General features: G+C 50.3%; 2 protein-coding genes across 7 annotated transcripts in view; both read left to right on the top strand.

Moving 5' to 3' along the window:
• The first annotated feature begins 586 nt into the window (after window positions 1-586).
• PPP1R2 (protein phosphatase 1 regulatory inhibitor subunit 2) lies at window positions 587-17362 on the top strand. The gene is made up of 6 exons (XM_085845052.1): window positions 587-776; window positions 13030-13137; window positions 13316-13390; window positions 13511-13608; window positions 16174-16302; window positions 16852-17362. The coding sequence occupies exons 1-6, from the start codon at window positions 670-672 to the stop codon at window positions 16902-16904; spliced, it is 570 nt and encodes a 189-aa protein (XP_085701178.1). The 5' UTR covers window positions 587-669; the 3' UTR covers window positions 16905-17362.
• Window positions 17363-20688: 3326 nt separating this feature from the next.
• MTOR (mechanistic target of rapamycin kinase) overlaps window positions 20689-22296 on the top strand; it is a 56205-nt gene continuing 54597 nt past the window's right edge. For 3 of the 6 annotated variants that reach the window (XR_015049038.1, XR_015049037.1, XM_085845047.1), the window contains exons 1-2: window positions 20854-21180; window positions 21597-21794. Coding sequence is in view for 2 of the 6 variants with exons in the window: in XM_085845047.1 (XP_085701173.1) it covers window positions 21672-21794 (123 nt within the window). In the remaining 4 variants the exon portion in view is untranslated. Of the gene's footprint in view, window positions 20710-20850; window positions 21181-21596; window positions 21795-22296 lie in introns of those variants that run through there. The other 3 variants (XR_015049039.1, XR_015049040.1, XM_085845048.1) reach the window with 2 other exon arrangements.

Genomic DNA, 22296 nt, shown 5'->3' with positions numbered 1-22296 from the left:
CAAGATGATATTTTAAAAATCCAGGGATACATTCTCGTACAAGGCATAAAGTGATACTTGGAAACCTTTGACACATATTCACTGTTTTTGTTATACAGTAATTATTTTATTATTATGCAATGTCTGGTAGTCATGATGTGATAGTTCGCTGTAGTTATTTTGGCAATTATTCGTTTATGTGCACAAACATTGTTATATTTCCCAAGCATTCTCCTTCAGTCGTTGTCACAACGCGTACGGTGACGTTGTATATTATAAACGACCCGAAATAACCAACTTTGGGGTTCAGTTCCCAAGTTTTTTTTTTAATTAAAGAGCACTCAAGCAATCACTCCATTCGAAACCGTTGATCAGGAACGACTGGCTTGGCAAGCGCTAGCTAGCTGCTTGGTAACGGAATACACCCCTTAAGTGGGAGAGGGCTTGCGCGAGGAAAAAAAAATAAAAAGAAGAAGAAGAGGGGTTGAAGACGAAGGAAAAAAAGAATTGGAAAGCAGGAAGAAGAAGAAGAAGAAGAAGAAGAAGAAGAAGAAGAAGAAGAAGAAGAAGAAGAAGAAGAAGAAGAAGAAGAAGAAGAAGAAGAAGAAGAACAAGAACATAACCGTGTTCACAAGACGGGGGGGGCGGAGCCTATCGGCACTCTAGTGGGGCTCGGCGAGCAGGTCGGCGATGGCGGAGCAAGACGTGCCCAAGTCCAAGAGGGGAATCCTCAAACACAGGAGTTGCCATTTAATTGGACAACCATCTGTGATGACGCAGGAAGACGATGAGGACATGTAAGCTCGATGGATCCCCTTGTACTTTGTCCAACGAGAGTTGTTTGTGTAGTTGTTTATTTATTTTGGAACACCGCTCTTTATTTGATTATTAATGGTCTTTCTTCGTGACGTTTGTAATTTTATTAAATTTACTTTTTTTTTTCCTGCAGGTACTTTACGAGCGGTGATTGTTTGTGTAGTTGTTTTGTTGTTGACGTGATCGTTTCTCTGGTAGTAGTAGTCGTTGTGGTGGTGGGTCTGTTTACTGAGCTCGTTTTCATGGCGGGTGTTGTCGTGGTGGACCTTTCCTCGTGCTGGTGTTCCACTTGGCTGTCACTGGTTTGGAGACTTTGTCCTGCGAACATGTTCCACCACTGTGGGAGTTGGCGGAGCAATTTTTGGGTTGAGAACGATCGTCCGTTTGAACCCTAACAGGAAATGATGAGCTGAGGGTTCTTTCAGAGACCTGTTTACAGGCCGGACATTTCAAATCGGGTCCCCGATGATGATTGTGGAAGGAGGTGTGTAAGAGTGGACCGTTGTGGAAGGAGGTGTGTAAGAGTGGACCGTTGTGGAAGGAGGTGTGTAAGAGTGGACCGTTGTGGAAGGCGGTGTGTAAGAGTGGACCGTCGTGGAAGGAGGTGTGTAAGAGTGGACCGTCGTGGAAGGAGGTGTGTAAGAGTGGACCGTCGTGGAAGGAGGTGTGTAAGAGTGGACCGTCGTGGAAGGAGGTGTGTAAGAGTGGACCGTCGTGGAAGGAGGTGTGTAAGAGTGGACCGTCGTGGAAGGAGGTGTGTAAGAGTGGAACGTCGTGGAAGGAGGTGTGTAAGAGTCGACCGTCGTGGAAGGAGGTGTGTAAGAGTGGACCGTCGTGGAAGGAGGTGTGTAAGAGTGGACCGTCGTGGAAGGAGGTGTGTAAGAGTGGAACGTCGTGGAAGGAGGTGTGTAAGAGTGGAACGTCGTGGAAGGAGGTGTGTAAGAGTCGACCGTCGTGGAAGGAGGTGTGTAAGAGTCGACCGTCGTGGAAGGAGGTGTGTAAAAGTGGACCGTTGTGGAAGGAGGTGTGTAAGATTGGACCGTTGTGGAAGTGGACTGTTCTGGAAGGAGGTGTGTAAGAGTGGACCGTCGTGGAAGGAGGTGTATAAGAGTCGACCGTCGTGGAAGGAGGTGTGTGAGTGGATCGCCGTGGAAGGAGGTGTGTAAGATTGGACCGTTGTGGAAGGTGTGCAAGAGTGGACCATTGTGGAAGGAGGTGTGTAAGAGTGGACTGTCGTGGAAGGAGGTGTGTAAGAGTGGACTGTCGTGGAAGGAGGTGTTTAAGATTGGACCGTTGTGGAAGGTGTGCAAGAGTGGACCGTCGTGGAAGGAGGTGTGTAAGAGTCGACAGTTGTGGAAGGAGGTGTGTAAGAGTCGACTGTCGTGGAAAGAGGTGTGTAAGTGGACCGTCGTGGAAGGAGGTGTTTAAGAGTGGACCGTCGTGGAAGGAGGTGTTTAAGAGTGGACCGTCGTGGAAGGAGGTGTTTAAGAGTGGACCGTCGTGGAAGGAGGTGTGTAAGAGTGGACCGTTGTGGAAGGAGGTGTGTAAGAGTGGACCATTGTGGAAGGAGGATGTAAGAGTCGACCGTTGTGGAAGGAGGTGTGTAAGATTGGACCGTCGTGGAAGGAGGTGTGTTAGATTGGACCGTTGTGGAAGGAGGGATGTAAGAGTGGACCGTTGTGTAAGTGGACCGTTGTGGAAGGAGGGATGTAAGAGTGGACCGTTGTGGAAGGAGGTGTGTAAGATTGGACCATTGTGGAAGGAGGTGTGTAAGATTGGACCGTTGTGTAAGAGTGGACCATTGGGGAAGGAGGTGTGCAAGAGTGGACCGTTGTGCAAGGAGGTGTGTAAGAGTGGACCGTTGTGGAAGAGTTGCAGGGAACATCGTTTTGTTAACCTCCGCCATCGAAGATCGGAGGTTACTGTTTTCACCCCTTTCTGTTTGTTTGTTTGTTTGTTTGTGAACAGTATTACGGAAAAACTCCTCGACGGTTTTTGACGAAACTTGGTGGGGGGGTTAGGTATGGTCCAAGGATCATGCCATTAGATTTTGGACTTGATCCAAAATCCAATATGGCCACTATGGCGGCCATTTTGAAAAAATATTTGATTTTTTTTTTTGCATTTCTACATGTTATAAGTGATTTCCAACAAAAAACATGCCAAAATTATAATTGCGGCTGATTTTGGAACTTCAGGTGGATATACCCACGTAAAATAAATTTGTCTCAAGGAATCTAGTTATGACGAATTAATTGAGTATGTAAAAGTTAAAGGGAAAGTTGCAAACTATAACTCTGAGCACTGTTGACGTCAAATTGAATGAATAGGATATCAGGTTCACTTGAGTGACCAAGCAGTATTGGCGGCGGAGGTTTTGCACTCCACCGAGTGCTCCCCCTCTGGTTTTGATATATATATATATATATATATATATATATATATATATATATATATATATATATATATATATATTTAATTTTAGCCTGGTGTTGGCGCAGTGGTTAGGGCAGCGGCTTGGGATCCAAAAGGTCCTGAGTTCAAGCCCCGTTGAGCCACTGAATTAATACACCAGGGGGTTGACTCAGCCTGTCATCCTTCCGAGGTCAGCGAAATGAGTACCAGTATACTGGGCCGATGTATACCCCGGTTAGAATAGGTGTACCATAACCCTGTGTCGTAAGAGGCGACCAGGGTTGCGTCAGGAAGGGCATCCGGCGTAAAATATGTGCCAAATCACCATGCGGATCTTACGGATGATCCGCTGTGGCGACCCCTAACGGGAGCAGCCGAAAGAAGAAGATATATATATATATATTGTTGCGGATCTCGCGCCCGCCGGCGTGCGGACGGCCACGTAACTCGAATCGCGGCACGTCGCCCACCGGACGGACAATCCAGTCGTGACCCTCTCGGACTAACGCCGGGAACCAGTCACGGGTGGACCTTTCGGTCTCACCGCGATCGAGCCAATCAGCCCCCGCGTGGGATAGGGTTGCTCGCCAAATTCGAACTACCTAAGTACCCACGCGGAGGGTAGACCGGGCGATCGCACCTCGCCGCAGGTCGACTTCGGACACGGGCCACTTAAGCGACCCGTTCCGTACTATCAGAATAACCGAGCGGTGTTATCGTCGACCTCGACGGTTCGATTAATTATCGGGCGTATTCAGCCCACTACCAACCCTTTACGTGAAGCAAGATGGGGATTCAATGGAGGAAAAGACGAAGCGAAGCGGGAGAACAGTTCAACAATAAAGCACATTTATTCTCGGCACACGGAAGCACACAAATACAATTCCACCAAATGCACACAAAAAAAAGAAAACACACTTCCATTTACACAAAAAGCAAACATAAAAGTGAAAACACAGTGCAGAGCTAATACCGACTACCGAGCACACGGCAACACTTATACAATTCTACTTCACAGACGGCGCCGACAACACATACCCAAAACCAAGGAAAAGAAATACCCTCAAGAATGAGGTAGGCCTGGGGCCGAGACCTGGTCGGGCCTACCCGTCTGGTGATGAGACGCGGAGCGGCGATGGCCCCGCAACCCGCGGGCCTCGTGGACAGTGCCTGGCAGGGGGTGGGAACGGGGCCCCCTTGGTCGCACTATCTCAGCGCGGGCGGAAACAGGAGGGGTTGCTGATGCTCGGGGGATAGAGGATCTGTATTATGTGCGCGGGGAGCGCCTCCACCTCGGCCAGGTCGCGCTCCCGGCCCCCCAGGGGTGCACCTCCCTCCACGACCCGAGCACCCCCTCGTCCGCCCTCGCCGCCTCTCCACAGCTCGTCCCCTCCGTTCCGACTTCAACGCACACGACGAGCAGCTCCACCGCCCGCGAAGTCTTGACTCTCTGTTCCGACTCCTTCGCCTCGTTCCGACCTTTACTACTTACTGACTCTCTCGTTCGTTCTTGTTTGCGACTCTCCGACCCCTCGTTCTCGTTCTGCTGACTCTTTCGCTCCGACTTTTACGACTCCTTTGACTGACGAACACCGTCCTTTTATCCCCCCGTAACTCGCCTTTGACCCCCTCCCTTTGACCTTTCAACTCGCTCCCCATTGGCCCGAGAAAAAGTGGGCGTGAAGGCTTTTTGATCCACAAATTTGCATATATCGATCGCCCTGGGGGCGGGGCCAATTCGCCCCTCGCTCACCGATTGGACGGCAAAAAGTGGGCGTGTGTGGGTTTGGATCCGTTTTTGAAGCAGAAAATCCGTGATTTTGTACACGCTGTTCAACGTGCGCCCCACACGAGTCCAGCATCGGTGCCCATGAGTGGCGCGAGATGACGGTGATGCGATGGTGGCGAGTTGCGACGGTAAAGGTCATGGCGGTTGTGGTGAAGCGGCGTTGTGGTTGGTGGTTGTTGTTGTGGTTGTGATGGTGGCGATTGGTCCAAAATAAAGATAGTAAAAGAAAAACGGCTATCCTGAAGAGTCGCAGCACGTATAAATGACATGTATTCCCACTAGACAACGGGTTTGGGCCTAACTACACATGTACTTACCGAGATACCTCACCTAAGGGACCTGAATGGTGGTTTGCGAATCTGGTAACCACAACACTACCCCCTTCCCTTTTTACAGACTCGTCCCGAGTCGTCAAATTTTCGTGTGCCATCATGTGTAGTTTTCCCCTAGTACATTTTACCTACGGATCCCTGAGTGCGACATTCATGGTATTCGTGTCCCCAAAATAAATAACCTGCGGGCTGCGTAACTATCTAAACAAACTCACTCACACGGACGACTTAAATAAAATTGCCGGCGCTAGACAGACATGCCGGGGGGCGCACTCATATTTACAGTACATCTTAACCTTAACTTACAAATTTTACACTAAACCATGGCCCAGGATCATTGAACTCTGCAAAGAAAGCAGTTAGCAGGGAGCCAGGCTGCCCACATGCAGTCTCTGACTCAAACAATGCAGGTGACAGGGAACGTGGCTGGCTGCTCACACGCAGTCCAAGGCCTTCCCTTTTGAACTGAACTCACTGAACCACAACGGTGCTTGGGCTGCACAACGCAGTCTCCATGCCAGCTCAAGTGGCACACACAATGAGCACAACGAATGGATGCATGAACGCAAACACGGTGCACGGGCCGCCACTGCAGGCCCGTGTTGTAGCTGCCAACAGGGCAGTTCTTGCAGCTTGCAAACTGTTGCTTTTACGATCCTGGCGCACATGGCAATGAACAGGGGGGGGGGGCAAAGCAAAAATTGAACGGGGCTGGTGAACGTGGGCAGTGGGCATGGCATGGCAAAGGCAGCAGGCAAACACAGCCCGCAGAAGAAGGCCGCTGCAGGCAAACACAGCCGGCAGACGAACTGGCCGGCACAGGCCTCGAAGTACCACAGCTGCAGATGAAGTGGCCGGCACAGGCCTTGAAGCAAAACACGGCCAGCCGATGGCACAGGCCTTGCAGCAAAACAACAGCTGCCGATGAAGTTGGCCGGCCTCCGCCTCGAAGAAAAACACGGCCAGCCGATGGAGTTGGCTAGCCTTTGCCGTTCAATGGAGGTTGGTGGAGGGAGTGCGGTGGTGCTGGCCACTTGGAAGGCGGGCTCGGACCTACCTACCTGTCTCCCTCCCAACCTATCGCCTTTGCCTGTCACTGTACATACCCACTCCCTTAATTTGTGAAAAACCAATTTAGCCCCCACTTATTTTTTTTGTTGTTTTTATTTTTACTTCCCCACTATAAATCGTCCCCTAACCCCCTTTATCGTCCTTGTTCGGCTAACCTATCCTGTCACCTAGCCTACTCCCAACCCCTACGTTCCCTTCCCGGAGGGGAATAAGGGAGAGCTAGCGTCCTGTGTCGAGGCCCAACTCAAGCCTCAGAATGGCCTCCCCAGAGTTCGGCGATCTAACCCAAAGTGGGTCCAGCGGCCCACAACGAGAGCGAGGGGATGGATGGTGCGGAGGGGTACATCTCCTAATCTACCCTAACCATTTGACCGTTAAACTACCCCGGGGCTTTCAACAAGCGCCTCTCGCTTAAACTATTGGTTCTAACAACCCAGATTCCCGTCGCCTGTGTTGGTGTCCTCACAATTTCGGGCCTCGCCCCCCAATTTTCTCTCCGTGCCCTCACACGGTCTCCTGGCTGGGACACGTGGCTCCCTTTGGCAGGCACGACCCTCTGCCGAATCTCCCGCTATGGCACCCCCGGGCACTACACTGCCTCCGAGCCTACCAGCTCCCTAACACCGGGGAGTGCCCCCCATGGCACCTCCCCTGAAACGCACACGTGGCAGGCCGGCCTCCCGGGCCCCTTTCCGAGGGTCACCCGTGCCCACAACACTGCCCACGCGGCTAATGGCGCCCCGGGCCCCCGCACCAAGCAGGCGCACCCGTGCCCACTACTCTATCCCGGCCCCCCCATGGGCCCATGGCCTACCGCGGCCGACTAGCCTGGTGCCCGGGGTACCCACTCAGCGATACTCACCTTTCGCAGCCACGCTCCCAAGCCCGTCAACAGGGCTCCTGCACCCCTCCAAATGGGTCTCGAGCCTACTTTCCCACCAACAACAAAACGACCTCCATTTTTCAATTTGACTAACCCAACTAACTCACTTTACTCTGTCCCCGGGGTCCCTTGGGCGGGAGTCACTCCTCCCCCCAATCACTCATCGCACCATGCATTCCCCATTCGCTCCACTCACACAGACCCGCTGGCCTCACTCACTCAACAAGTACTCACCTCACAACTCACCAACTCTTCAACACACTCACCGCTGAACTCTGCCATCCTTCTAACTACATCCCCTAACTAACTCGTGCTCCCACGTCGTCCCTTAAACTAGTAGCACGTTCCTTTTAACACTACGTAGCTAAACTACGTCCCCTCTACACATTCACAAGTCTGTCCATGTCCCCAAATAAATCATTTTATTTCCCAACCTAAATCTGGCTACAATCCCTCTAACTAATCCATTCCACGGACTCCATGAGGACTTACCCCTGCCCCATGGAGTCGGTCTAACTAAGCTAACCCCTCCCCCTAACTAGTTTCCATCCTGTGCCCAGGGTAAGGGGGTCTTTCACCCCTTTCCCAGGAATCCTGTACACCCGAAAGTGAGGCTTGCTTTTTCCTTTTTTTTTTTCATGCGCAGCACCTGCGCGGCAACTCAGAGCTCACGCACTTTGCACCTGTCCGTGACGTCATGCAGCTGCACGTGTTCCTCGTCCCTCCTTGGACGGGACCATCCGGCAGAGATACCCCTCCTGCCGGATTCCAACCCCACGTGCAGCCATGACGTCACCGTGCGCAAAAAAAAAAAACACAAGCCACACGTCTCGAGGGGTTCCCCACGCGAACACATGCGCTTTGCCCGTTGGAGCTTAACACACACGATCGCGTGGAGAACCCGTCCGGTCCAAATCCGTTTACCTGCCTAAACTTTGTCCGTCCGCGGGATCGGCAAATCCACCGCTGGCGTTTCCGGACCGGGACTTCACTCTCGCAAGCGAGCACGTGGTGGTCTCGTGCGTTGCACAGCACGAACCGCGTGCTCACTGCTGGGTGAACCCGGCACGGTCCGCGAAACAACTACAGCCGCTACCCGGCTTTCTTTCCTCTGTCGCCGTCTCCGTCGCCATTCCACACACGCATACCTGCGTGTCACGACGCACACAGTCCACACCATCACATTCACACGGGGAGACGCGGCTGCGTGCTCCCGCATGCCAACCGACATCTCCCTCTCATACCGCTCTCTCACACACACGGTCTCCCTGGCACACAGCGACCTTGCACACGGCCGTTCACTCACGCGTGCCTCACTACTCACACAAACCATACTACTCACACGTGGTGCTCCATTCACTCGCGCGGGGGCACTCACCCGCGGTGCCTCGCCCACACACGCGAGGGCACTCAACCGCTGTGCCTCATCCACACACCGTGCCTCACTCATACACACGGCGACACTCACACACGCGGTCTCTTCCACACAACGTCCCTCACTCATACACGCGGGGGCACTCAACCGCGGTGCCTCATCCACACACCGTGCCTCACTCATACACGCGGGGGCACTTAACCGCGGTGCCTCATCCACACACGCGGGGGCACTCACCCACGGTTCCTCACTCATACTGGCCGTTTCACTCACACACACGGCCTCTTCCACACACGGTTCCTCATCCACACACGGTGCCTCATCCAAACACGGCGTGCTGGGAAGCACGCACTCCAGCACCATCGCCACCACACCACTCACACACGGGGTCGCTTCCACACACGGGGACGCACTCACACCTTGCACCACACACACAGGGACAACCATACTGGGGATTCGTGTCCCCACAAGGGTCTCCGGGGCCTCTATACCCCCCCAAGCTCTCCGTGCACCCGTCCACAGCACTCGTCCCCTCAACCTCGCAAAGCACGACCGAACTCACCTGGTCGTGACTCGCCTCAAGGGGGCATACTCCCTCCCCTCGTTCCTGGAGGAGGCCATCCAGGTGCTCGCACCGGGTCCCTGCACGCTCCGCGAGCTCACCCCCATGATCCTCCACTACCTCCGTGTGTGCGTGCGCGTCACTTACCCCGTCTTCATCGTGTAGTCTTCCCTCTATCGTTCCCATCTCCCGTGTCTCTGCCAACTCTTCACCCTTTACCTCCCTTGTCTCAACTATTATTTCTGTTGTCGTCACCTCGTGTCTCGTCTCACACGTTTTGGTCTCCCCATTTAATTTTTCCCTTTCGGTCATCGTCACGACCCTCGCCCAACACGTTCCACGAATTATTTTTTCACCCGCCTCCACCGCGGGCCTGTCAGCCGTTGCACCCCCACCCAGCTCGTTTGATCCCACACGTGGAGTCGCCATTTTTATCTCCCCGGTCACGGCCTTCATGCCCGCCTGCAGGCTTCGGCCCATGTTCTGCGTCTCACCCCGCAGCTTTTTCATTTCTTCCTTCATGTTTGCTTCCATTCCGTTTATTTGCTGTGTATTCGCATCCATCTTTTCGTTCATGCCTTTCATTTCGTTTTTTATTTCATTTGTCATTGCCGCCAGCATGGCGCATAGCTGGGCCACGTCGGGTGCACTCAGCTGAGCCGTTTCAGCAAGGGTTTTGGTGGAGAGGGGGGGGGAGGTGTCATACACTGCGGCCGCTGCCGCACCCATTTCAGGTTCTGGGTTTAGTTGGGCGAGTCCGTGTTCCTGCACAATCAACATTTCCTGCACGGGGATTCCATCCTGGACCATGGACTCTACATTATTACACATATACATTTCTAATACCCCCGGCTCCCGCTCGCCTTGAGACGCCATCTTGCTTCTCGTGAAGGGTTAATTTGCTCGCTCGTAATTTGGAGGGAATCGGGGGTCGCTTCTCTCACCCCTGGACCGATTCCCGTGAATTTCGCTGGAGACAGGAGAGCCCGTTTTCCTGTTCTCCGATACCAGTGCCGCGAGGAGGGCGATGAATTTGTATCGCACGACCTGACACCAGTGTTGCGGTCTTCGCGCCCGCCGGCGTGCGGACGGCCACGTAACTCGAATCGCGGCACGTCGCCCACCGGACGGACAATCCAGTCGTGACCCTCTCGGACTAACGCCGGGAACCAGTCACGGGTGGACCTTCGGTCTCACCGCGATCGAGCCAATCAGCCCCCGCGTGGGATAGGGTTGCTCGCCAAATTCGAACTACCTAAGTACCCACGCGGAGGGTAGACCGGGCGATCGCACCTCGCCGCAGGTCGACTTCGGACACGGGCCACTTAAGCGACCCGTTCCGTACTATCAGAATAACCGAGCGGTGTTATCGTCGACCTCGACGGTTCGATTAATTATCGGGCGTATTCAGCCCACTACCAACCCTTTACGTGAAGCAAGATGGGGATTCAATGGAGGAAAAGACGAAGCGAAGCGGGAGAACAGTTCAACAATAAAGCACATTTATTCTCGGCACACGGGAAAGCACACAAATACAATTCCACCAAATGCACACAAAAAAGAAAACACAATTCCATTTACACAAAAAGCAAACATAAAAGTGAAAACACAGTGCAGAGCTAATACCGACTACCGAGCACACGGCAACACTTATACAATTCTACTTCACAGACGGCGCCGACAACACATACCCAAAACCAAGGAAAGAATACCCTCAAGAATGAGGTAGGCCTGGGGCCGAGACCTGGTCGGGCCTACCCGTCTGGTGATGAGACGCGGAGCGGCGATGGCCCCGCAACCCGCGGGCCTCGTGGACAGTGCCTGGCAGGGGGGTGGGAACGGGGCCCCCTTGGTCGCACTATCTCAGCGCGGGGGGAAACAGGAGGGGGTTGCTGATGCTCGGGGTATAGAGGATCTTTATTATGTGCGCGACGAGCGTCTCCACCTCGGCCAGGTCGCGCTGCCGGCCTCCCAGGGGTGCAGCTCCCTGCACGACGCGAGCACCCCCTCGTCCGCCCTCGCCGCCTCTCCACAGCTCGTCCCCTCCGTTCCGACTTCAACGCACACGACGAGCAGCTCCACCGCCCGCGAAGTCTTGACTCTCTGTTCCGACTCCTTCGCCTCGTTCCGACCTTTACTACTTACTGACTCTCTCGTTCGTTCTTGTTTGCGACTCTCCGACCCCTCGTTCTCGTTCTGCTGACTCTTTCGCTCCGACTTTTACGACTCCTTTGACTGACGAACACCGTCCTTTTATCCCCCCGTAACTTCGCCTTTGACCCCCTCCCTTTGACCTTTCAACTCGCTCCCCATTGGCCCGAGAAAAAGTGGGCGTGAAGGCTTTTTGATCCACAAATTTGCATATATCGATCGCCCTGGGGGCGGGGCCAATTCGCCCCTCGCTCACCGATTGGACGGCAAAAAGTGGGCGTGTGTCGTTTTGGATCCGTTTTTGAAGCAGAAAATCCGTGATTTTGTACACGCTGTTCAACGTGCGCCCCACACGAGTCCAGCATCGGTGCCCATGAGTGGCGCGAGATGACGGTGATGCGATGGTGGCGAGTTGCGACGGTAAAGGTCATGGCGGTTGTGGTGAAGCGGCGTTGTGGTTGGTGGTTGTTGTTGTGGTTGTGATGGTGGCGATTGGTCCAAAATAAAGATAGTAAAAGAAAAACGGCTATCCTGAAGAGTCGCAGCACGTATAAATGACATGTATTCCCACTAGACAACGGGTTTGGGCCTAACTACACATGTACTTACCGAGATACCTCACCTAAGGGACCTGAATGGTGGTTTGCGAATCTGGTAACCACAACAATATATATATATATATATATATATATATATATATATATATATATATATTTAATTTCACCAGTCAGAATGCTCCCAAATATCGGTTACACCATTAGGCTATGGTAAGGATGTTAAATTGCGAGTCATGCCGATCATGTAACTGGAAGTGTCAAAATGGCCGGCTTCATCAATTTATGGGAAAAAGTCATGTAAATTCCTTCAAAAATCTTCTTCCGACCCACCAATCAGAATGCTACCAAATTTGGGTGACAACATTAGGACGTGGTCCTGTTTTGTATTGGCCAATGATGTCCACCTTGTAAGGATGGGATGGATGTAGGTGTTTGTTATTTATTTTATCGTTTTTATCTCTTTTATTTTTGCTGATCTTCACAGAGTCAAGGCTCATGGAAAAACTAGAACACTGAATGGATCGGGATTCAATAGAACAAAAGGAACAGTAGAGAGAGAGGAGGGAAACACCAACAGCAGGGTTGAAGGCCAAAATAGAGGCAAACTTTGAGAGACAATGTGTGTTGGGAGGAATGAGGTGGAGAGGATGACGCATGGGGCAGACAAGACAGCTACATAAGTAAATTCTCAGGAAGAAAAAACTGGAAATTTGGAAGGAGGTGGGTGGGAGTGGGATTATCGAGGTCAGATAAATGGTTTTCGATTGCGGATGATCGGAGATGGTGGTGAACGGTTCTCTTGAAGACTTGGAGGGAGGGGTGAGATTGAAGAGAATGTGGACGTTTATTCCACAGGTGGGAAAAGAGAGGAAGAAATTATTCCCGTGTCCAAGTGATGGGTCAAATAGCCTTTTGTTGTCCTTTTGTTATTTTCATGGTCATGTTGTTTAAAATAATCTTGTTTAAAATCTGAAATATTGCTTTGTTATGCCATCTTGTCTGACATTTTCACTCGCTAATTAATTCCTTGTGCATGTGGGTAATGGCAATTAACCAGTTCACCGCTCGATTAAACAAATGGAATGTTTTACTCTTCCAGGAAGAAATCCCAAAAATGGGATGAGATGAACATCTTGGCGACGTACCACCCAGCTGGAAAGGACTACGGCATGATGAAGATTGACGAACCAAACACTCCGTACAACAGGTACTGCACACGAGACTTTCCAAACCACAAAAAGACACATATATATATATATATATATATATATATATATATATATATATATATATATATATATATATATATATATTGGGGCCTTTTCTTCTGGGAGTTGTATTGGGATTGCTGTTGCTTACTCACAATTCACAACTCTCACCCGCAGGGCAGCCAGTGGTGAAGACGGCAGTAGTGATGACGACTTGGACACAAAACTGCAAGCTTCTGAACTCGGTTACAGGTGTAATATTGTTTGTTTTTGTTATTTTAATCATTAGTAGTTATTGATATCAGGCAAGCCTGGCACTCCGTCTCCGCTTGTGAGACATGGCAGACACCTTCCTGCGGCTTCTTATTACAGACTGGCTCAGGTGTCTGAGACGGAGGCGCCGAGGAGAACGGCCATTGATGAATGTGATTCCAGCAGTGATGAGGAGGAACTCTCACCAGAGGAACGCGGTAATGATTGTTGACTTAAGTTTGTGCCTTCCTTGCTCTGGACCATCGACCAATTTAAAGGTGAACAAGAGCGAGTGCTTTAACAATGGAGAGCATCACCAGGGTGTGTAGATTGCAGTAGATCTGAGAATGAATGATTTATCTTGAAGTAGATCTTTATGCTGACCCAGACCCATTACAATCGCCTTTCTTGTCCTTTTGAGAATGGGTGAGGATAACAAAAGCTTACCCACCATGTTGTTTTGAAGTGAATACAGGATGTTGGTTCTGTCTCCTGTAAACTAATGTTCAATGTTGTTGTTTTTATTTATTTTGTCACATGTACAGGCAGGCACGCTGGATGGTCGCTCATTAACCTCCCCGTTCCAAAAAAGCTCCACCCTTGAATGATCGTTGATCTGAGAGGCCAAACTAAAAACAGTTGCCACGAAGATTGTCTTAGTGCCTGAAAGCCGACGACTTGCTGACACCACTGAGACGGAACGAGATGAGGCGTCGCATAGAACACAAAATAAAGTTTGTCCCCCTTGCCGCTCCCCTCGGGAGCGTGTTTTTCTCGTAGTAACAATAACTGGAAGGGCACTCGGTGGAGCGCACACCTCCGCCCTGTAATGCCTGATCCATGAGAACATATCGGGTCCAATATTTTTGAAAAACATTGTGCTATATATCGTTTTTGAGCCTGATCTCTCAATGGTGAAGAATCACTTTAAAAATTCAACTCGTCGGATCCTGATTCGGATATTCACCAGAATCGAATCAATTTGTCGTCACACACCCAACCTGTCCACCAAGTTTCATCCAAATCCGTCCCCAACTTTTTGAGATATCCTGTACACAAACAGACAGACAGAAAGGGGTGAAAACATGACATCCTTCACCTTTGGTGGTGGAGGTAATAATAATTAATAATCGGAAGGGGGGGGGGGGAATGGACAAAGTGGATCGTTGGGGCTTCCTGGCCTGGCCTTCCCGAAATCTATTCTATCCCCATCACATTGGCCCACATGCGCTCGTACACAAAATATGTATGCGGATCTTACAGTTCACCCAGACCCTGATATTCGCGGGTTCCACGTATTCGCGACATGCTACTACATTTGCGGGAAATTGCCCCGCATATTTGCCGTTTACGCAGGGTTTTTATTGATTTATTTTTCCCCGAGCATACCACAGTTCTAAAACATATATCTTCCACGCACAAAGTAGCTTGATGTAGGTACAGTACAATACTGTATGTACGCAAAAAAACATCTTCCATGCACAAAGCAGCTGGATGTACATACAGTACAGTACAATACTGTACGTGTGCAAAAAACATCTTCCACAATCCGTGGACATGACCTGCTTCCGGTACGTGTATTGTAGCTTCGCGGCATAAACATAGTTTCACGGGATGTCTCACCAGTGTAACACGTCATTCCCCGCAACGCCACCCCCCGTGAGTTACTTCCAGAATGAAAACACAAACGGCATCTATTGATGTATCCAGTGATCACCAGGTCTCCACATCCGGACATTACACAATGGAAACATTCAGCGCATCTTAGTGTAAATCACCATCTTGCTACAAACAGCGCCATCTGAGCTGTTACATTGTGAAAACACTCGGCATGATCTACCTGTGAATAGGAAAGACGCCATGTCCTGTGAGAATGAAGGAATGGAAATGTTCAGCATATCTATTAGTGTAATTTGCAGCAGATCATGAACCAGGAACTGGCGCGAACCGATAACGTTATCCTCTTGTCTCCATTGTAACAATGACAAGACACTCGTGGATTTCAGCCCGACATTCGCGGATTTTTCGTGGGTTGGGAAATCCTCGGAACATAACCCCCATTTCCCATTGAAACGATTCCCCCACGTTCGCGGGGTTTTCCCGGAATGTATCTCCCACGAATGTCAGGGTCCTGGTGTATCTACACACATTGGCAATGCACTCGGAGGGTTTCCACTCATTCCCTTGGCTGTTTCGGTTTATCAATTCTGTTTCAATCTTGGTTGACAAGGGACATTCTGTGGTTCATGAACACTGGAGAAGACCTGTTATTCTCCCTCTGGGGGTAAAAATAAGTGCCATGCTTTTTTTTGGGGGGGGGGGGGTCGACATGTGATGTCACCAGTGTTCTCAAGACAAAACGCAACTAACGCATACCCCCTTCCGAAAACCTCCCACCCTCCCCAATTTTATTCCCTATGGTCTGCACTATCCTTGGAAAGGTTGGTCATGATAAATTAAAGCGGTCGAGTTAATCTTGTATTGAAAATCTATGAAAGTTGATAATTTCTTCTTTTTTTCTTTTCATTATTAACCCCTTATGGGGCCTGCTCTATCCCTACCAAGTTTGGTCGTGATCAATCAAGCCCTTAGAGATGTTACCCTCCCAATTCCAAATACCCCGAAATCGAAATGTGCCACATATAGAACAGATTTCTCATTTTCTCTTCGTACCCACACATGCCCTGTGTCTGTAACAAAATGAATTTTCGATTTGAACTCCATTATTTGAGCCATGCTGAGTGTTTATCGATCACATGTACGTTCTTCTGATGCATCCACAGAGAATAGGAGGCAGTTTGAAATGCGCCGAAAGATGCATTACAATGAGGGCCAGTTTATTCGCAAGGCCAGAGCCCTTCTCGAGGAGGAAGAGGAGGATGACAACAGAGCGGAAACATCGACCAGCAATGGTACTATGGCCGAGGTTTAATTGGATGATTACTCTTTGCTCAAGTTTGAAGATTTGTCCAGCTGCTCCTTGTTGCTTAGATGTGCATGTCCATATTGACACAAATATGATAGGACAGTGTTAGGGGGAGGGGTGGAAGCGGGCACCATGGATGACTGAGATACCATGGGGGAAAGTGGGGGGGGGGGAATGTGGTGGTAGTGTTGGGGAAGGGGGAAGTATGGACGATTGATCTTTACAAAGAGAAAGCAAACACGTTATGTTGAATTTTTAATCTTGGATCATATTGTGTGAACTTGTACATGTTTCACTATCCAGCTCAGCTACATTCCCTTACCCTCCCTTCACCATTTCCTTCCCCTCCCTCTAATCCATCCTGCTTCCCCTCATCTCCCTCTCTCCCCCATGTCCTTCCTCTCCATGTCATCCCCGCCCCCCCACATCCATCCTCTTCATTCCCACATCATATTGAGTGCATATCTCATTAATATTGCGATTATTGTGGACTTGTCGAACACTCGAGTGACCCAAACCTGTTTTATTTGTTTAGGTGTGACGACTTCTGCAGGAAAGAAGAGTTCAACCGAAAACAAGCAGAAGTAAAGACGCATGCAACTGTTTTGCACAAAAAGCTTCCCTTCCGAAAGTTTTGCATTTTAAAATTATTGCACGAGGCCCGCCGATGGCTTCGGGATATGGGACAGCGTTCGAACCTTGAACCTTCACATCAGTCACCAGAATCTCTCTCCTATTTGCTGCTTCGTCCCGAAGCTTATCATTAGAGAAAAATAACTATACAGGCAACGTTCTATGAGCAGAGGTTTGCAGAAGCTTAAATCGACAACCAGCGTGCCGTCTCGCCCTGACCTGCAGTGGCGCGTACGTTTACGATCGGCACCCTCAGATGGAGATGATGAGATGCTCGTCGCTCAAGTCACCAATTGCTTTGTAGGTTTGGCTAATAACCGTGTGGATTTCCCATCGTCGTCGATGTTTTGTTCTTTTGGTTTTATTTTATTTAATCATTGTCCTGCAAAGAATAAATTCTCGGAGTTTTGTCACTGCTGTCCTTACTCGTGGCTTTTTATTTCTATTATTATAGCTCTTGCTGACTTTTAAAAAAGATTTGTTGATATCTTCTTTTTTTCGTATTTGCATTGATTGCGTGCGAGTTGCATTGATAGCTGAGGGGGACGTGGCTGTGCCACCGTTTTACCCACCCCCCCTGTTGGTTAGGGCAAAAAATTTTCATTTGTTCACGATGCCTGCGATAACTGACTCACTCTTCACAAAAGACACCGCGGGGTCTTTAATGTCCACCGACTAATTCCGGCAGACGAGATGCCTAGTTTAACGTCCATCTGAGGGACGGCACACACATTGACACATTGACGCATCGCCCTGCCTGCGAGACACCATGACAACAGTTTTTATAGCTGTTCTGAGATTCACACCCAGTCTAGATAGCGAAGAGGCAAGTTTGCATACCTCTCGGCCATCCTGCCAGCCCACTCTTCTCTCGCTTTGAGATTTATAATGGATAATTTAATTGTATTCTCAGATGTCTATGCTGCTGCCTTTTAGCCAGCTTTGAATCCTCAAACTCTGGGATGCCAGTCGTCCATCCTTGTGTGCAATTCACCATTTTGGTCCGAGTCGTTGCCCAGCATTAGCGAATTGTACAATGTTGCCTAATCTCATTGTAAACAAAGAACAAAAACTTTAAATGTCTGCTTGTTGTATTTTGTGTTTTTAGTTATTTATAATTATTTCATCTGTTGAGATGCCCTCATCCTCTGCAGTTTATGTCCTCAATGATCCTGGACTTTGTATTCACAAGCATAAATCTGGTGTAACTTGATAATATTGTTTTCTCATATGTAGCGCATGATTACCAGGGAATCCATTGTTCTTGAAAACCTCAGCAATTGAGTACATCTCCAAATTTTGAATCTGTGATCAAAAGCTTGGTTTCCATCCTGGCGAGTAGACCGCTAACACGTTTTTTTTCTCAAAACTCAACAAAGGATTGATGCTCTAAATCTCAAACGAGTTCAAGGCCTTCGAAAGACATCTCTCGAGCCTTTCATAACGTCGAACACCCAGCCTTGCATTCAAGCTGTCTGGCAATGGTATTCAGGGGACCCTCTTTGAATGGTTATCCAATTTTCTCCAGTTATGGAAACCTGGTGGCTTCTGATGGTGTTCCGTCCCATGAATTTCCTGTTGAGGCAGGTGAGCTGCAAGCTACCTTTGGTCAGATCAACCTTATTATTGATCAACATCAATGACCTCTATTTCCATGGAAAATTTTCTGCAACCTCTTGTTCACTATTTTGATCTGTGCCAGAACACTTCTGAGAGGCAGACTGCAGTGGCATCTCTGTCTTGAGATGTGGAAAAAGTAAGTCGCTGGTTTGGAACACTTCTATTCAGCATGACCTTGCAGGGATCGCCTCCCCGGGCGCACATCTGGGGTACTCGACACCACTGCAATCTGCTTTACTTGCCACCTGCAACATACAAAGCTGCCTTCAAAGCTGGCTGTCTGACTTCCTCCACTTGTACGGTTGACAATTTGCTATCAATGGAACCTTCTCATCTCCAACTTGTGGGTAGAATGGTCCAATGCAGCATCTGGGCATTCAATCGCAGCAAATCTCGTGATCGCTGCAGAAAAATTGTCAAATACTATTATGGTCAGCCACTGGAAGAGATTCGGCCTCACCATCATAAAGGAGAGGCCATGACCTCTCCTAGGCCAACCACATAATAAAGCCAGCCGTTGACTGGGAACTCTGTCATTCCAAGTAATTGCTTGAAAATTCAGGTCTACACGACCTTTGTCCATTATTCAATGGAATGCCACACTCCATCCATTATCACAACTGTGTCTCCTTGATGCTGTGGAATCGAAAGTTCTCAACATTTTTGGAATCTCCTGCGATTAGGCTGAAGAACAAGGTCTGATGTTCTGATCGCAGAAGCAGTTCAGTAGCATCTTTTTTTTTAAATCTTTTAAACCACCACTCCTCAACTCTCCAACCATCCTCAGCTTCTCAAAGACACAGATATTTTTCCATTACTCCACTTGAATAAACTCCCCAAAACCAGGCTTAATAGAGAGGTTTGTACAAGCACTCTTCAATCGCTCATCGTGTAATCACGAAATCTACCAGTACACTGGTACTCATTTCGCCAACTTCGGAAGGATGACAGGCTCAATCAACCCCACCTGGTGTTAATTCAATGGTAAAAAGGGTTCAAACTCAGGACCCGAAGATCCTAAGCCAGCCACCCTAACTACGAAGCCAACACCAGGCTTAGCTTTGTGATAAATAACTGTAAGGAGTGCACGTTCTCCTGTCAATCACCACATGTCCTGTCAATCGCCGCACGTCGTCTTGTCAATCGCCGCACGTCGTCTTGTCAATCACCGCATGTCGTCCTGTCAATCGCCGCACGTCGTCCTGTCAATCGCCACATGTCCTCTAAATCTCCGCACGTCCTCTTGTCGATCACCGCACGTCCGACTGTCCATCACTGCACGTCCTACTGTCCATCACTGCACGTCCTCCTGTCCATCACCGCACGTCCTCCTGTCCATCACCGCACGTCCTGTCCATCACCGCACGTCCTCCTGTCCATCACCGCACGTCCTCTTGTCCATCACCGCACGTCCTCTTGTCGATCACCGCACGTCCTCTTGTCGATCACCGCACGTCCTCCTGTCCATCACCGCACGTCCTCCTGTCCATCACCGCACGTCCTCCTGTCCATCACCGCACGTCCTCCTGTCCATCACCGCACGTCCTCTTGTCCATCACCGCACGTCCTCCTGTCCATCACCGCACTTCCTCCTGTCCATCACCGCACGTCTTCCCGTCACTGCACGTCCTCCTGTCAATCACCGCACGTCCTACCGTCACCGCACGTCCTCCTGTCGATCACCCCACGTCCTCTAAATCTCCGCACGTCGTCCTGTCACCGCACGTCCTCCCGTCACCGCACGTCTTCCCGTCACCGCATGTCCTCCTGTCAATCACTGCACGTCCTCCCGTCACCGCACGTCCTGTCGATCACCGCACCGTCCTCCTGTCGATCACCGCACGTCGTCCTGTCACCGCACGTCCTCCCGCCACCGCACGTCTTCCCGTCACCGCATGTCCTCCTGTCAATCACTGCACGTCCTCCCGTCACCGCACGTCCTGTCAATCACCGAACGTCCTCCTGTCGATCACCGCACGTTCTCCTGTCGATCACTGCACGTCCTCTAAATCTCCGCACGTCGTCCTGTCACCGCACGTCCTCCCGTCACTGCACGTGGAGATGTGCCGCAGCCCCGAGAGCCCCCTTGTCCTTTCCTTCTCTCACAGAGCCGAATGGCGATGTAGTGGCCGCTCGTGCTGTGAGTGGTGTAACTGATTGTAGGGATTGTTTGTGGAGCCATTAACATGTTATAATTATCGCGGCAAACTCGTTAAAAAGTCCAAAGTTAAATATTTTTGAGGATTTAATTCGTTGTTCTCGAAATACAAACCGAAATAGTTTAAAATCGCCTGGAAATGTTAATATTTTACCTCAGAATAATGTGTTTTCAAACCCTGAGGAGATTCCCTGTGTCGATGTCCGAATGACACGGAGAATGAGACTCCGTGTGTTTGTGTTTGTGTTTGTGTCTGAGAAGGTGCAACGATGTCGGTGAGAGATTGGTGGGAATTTTAATTCGTTTACACACAACATGATCCTGGGCCGGACGGAACCACTCACACTCACATAGGCCCAAGCTCATTCCCGGAGAGATCGAGTTGGCCGTCCGCCTCGCTGCTCGCCTCCCTCGGCCCACGGACAAGCCGAGAGTCGGTGCCCGCGTTCTGAAGTAGGCCTCGTGGGCTTCGTGCGTCCGCCGGGTGTCCGTGGGTTGTCTTGTCTCCCGATTACCGAGCTTCGTTATACTCGGATTGCGGAGAATCCTGATGGTCGGTTTGGACTTTCGGGCCGTTAAATCCTCGATTGTCATTCCGAAATGTCGTCACCTTCGTGTTTACTTGTCCGCACAAAATGTTCGAGTTATCACCTCGAAACAATATCATCCCACAGCGTGTAAAATGTTCTCCGTTTCGGACAATGAGGTCCGAACACATCGGGAATGAACCGTCAAGTGGTTTTGGACGTGCTCGGTGATCGGGAAGCCATTTGTTTGGAAGGCGATGATATTGTTGGGGAAACACGTGGATGGGGTCGGGATGTTCGGATTGGATTGAATGTGTTTCTTGTTTGTCCCTCACGGAACAGGGAACGATCGGCCTGGCTGGGCGGTGGTGGTGATCGTGGTGGTGATCTGGGCGGTGGTGGTGATCGTGGACCCTGATGATGGCGGCAGCGATACAGGCCATCCAGCCTTTCCTGCAGAAACTGCGGAGCCGCAGCGAGGAGGATCGAGCGAAAGCCGCTTCGGATCTTCAACATTATGTGGCTACAGAACTGAGAGAGGTGCTTGTTCCATGTGTGTTGGCCCTTTTTCGGGAGGGGGGGGGATTGTTGGCCCTTTTTCGGGAGGGGGGGGGTTGTTGGCCCTTTTATGGAGGAGGAGATGTGTATTGGCCCTTTTATGGAGGGGGGATGTGTATTGGCCCTTTTATGGAGGGCTGGCATGTTGGCCCTTTTATGGAGGGGGGAGGCGTGTTGGCCCTTTTATGGAGGGGATGTGTATTGGCCCTTTATGGAGGGGGGATGTGTATTGGCCCTTTTATGGAGGGGGATGTGTATTGGCCCTTTTATGGAGGGGATGTGTATTGGCCCTTTTATGGAGGGGGAGGCGTGTTGGCCCTTTTATGGAGGGGGGAGGCGTGTTGGCCCTTTTATGGAGGGGGATGTGTATTGGCCCTTTTATGGAGGGGATGTGTATTGGCCCTTTTATGGAGGGGATGTGTATTGGCCCTTTTATGGAGGGGATGTGTATTGGCCCTTTTATGGAGGGGGGATGTGTATTGGC

Source organism: Eptatretus burgeri, chromosome 11 (assembly GCF_056783735.1).
Source record: "Eptatretus burgeri isolate ZD-2024b chromosome 11, Ebu_testis_v1, whole genome shotgun sequence".
NCBI classification, from domain to species: domain Eukaryota; kingdom Metazoa; phylum Chordata; class Myxini; order Myxiniformes; family Myxinidae; genus Eptatretus; species Eptatretus burgeri.
This window is presented reverse-complemented; position numbering and strand designations above follow the sequence as displayed.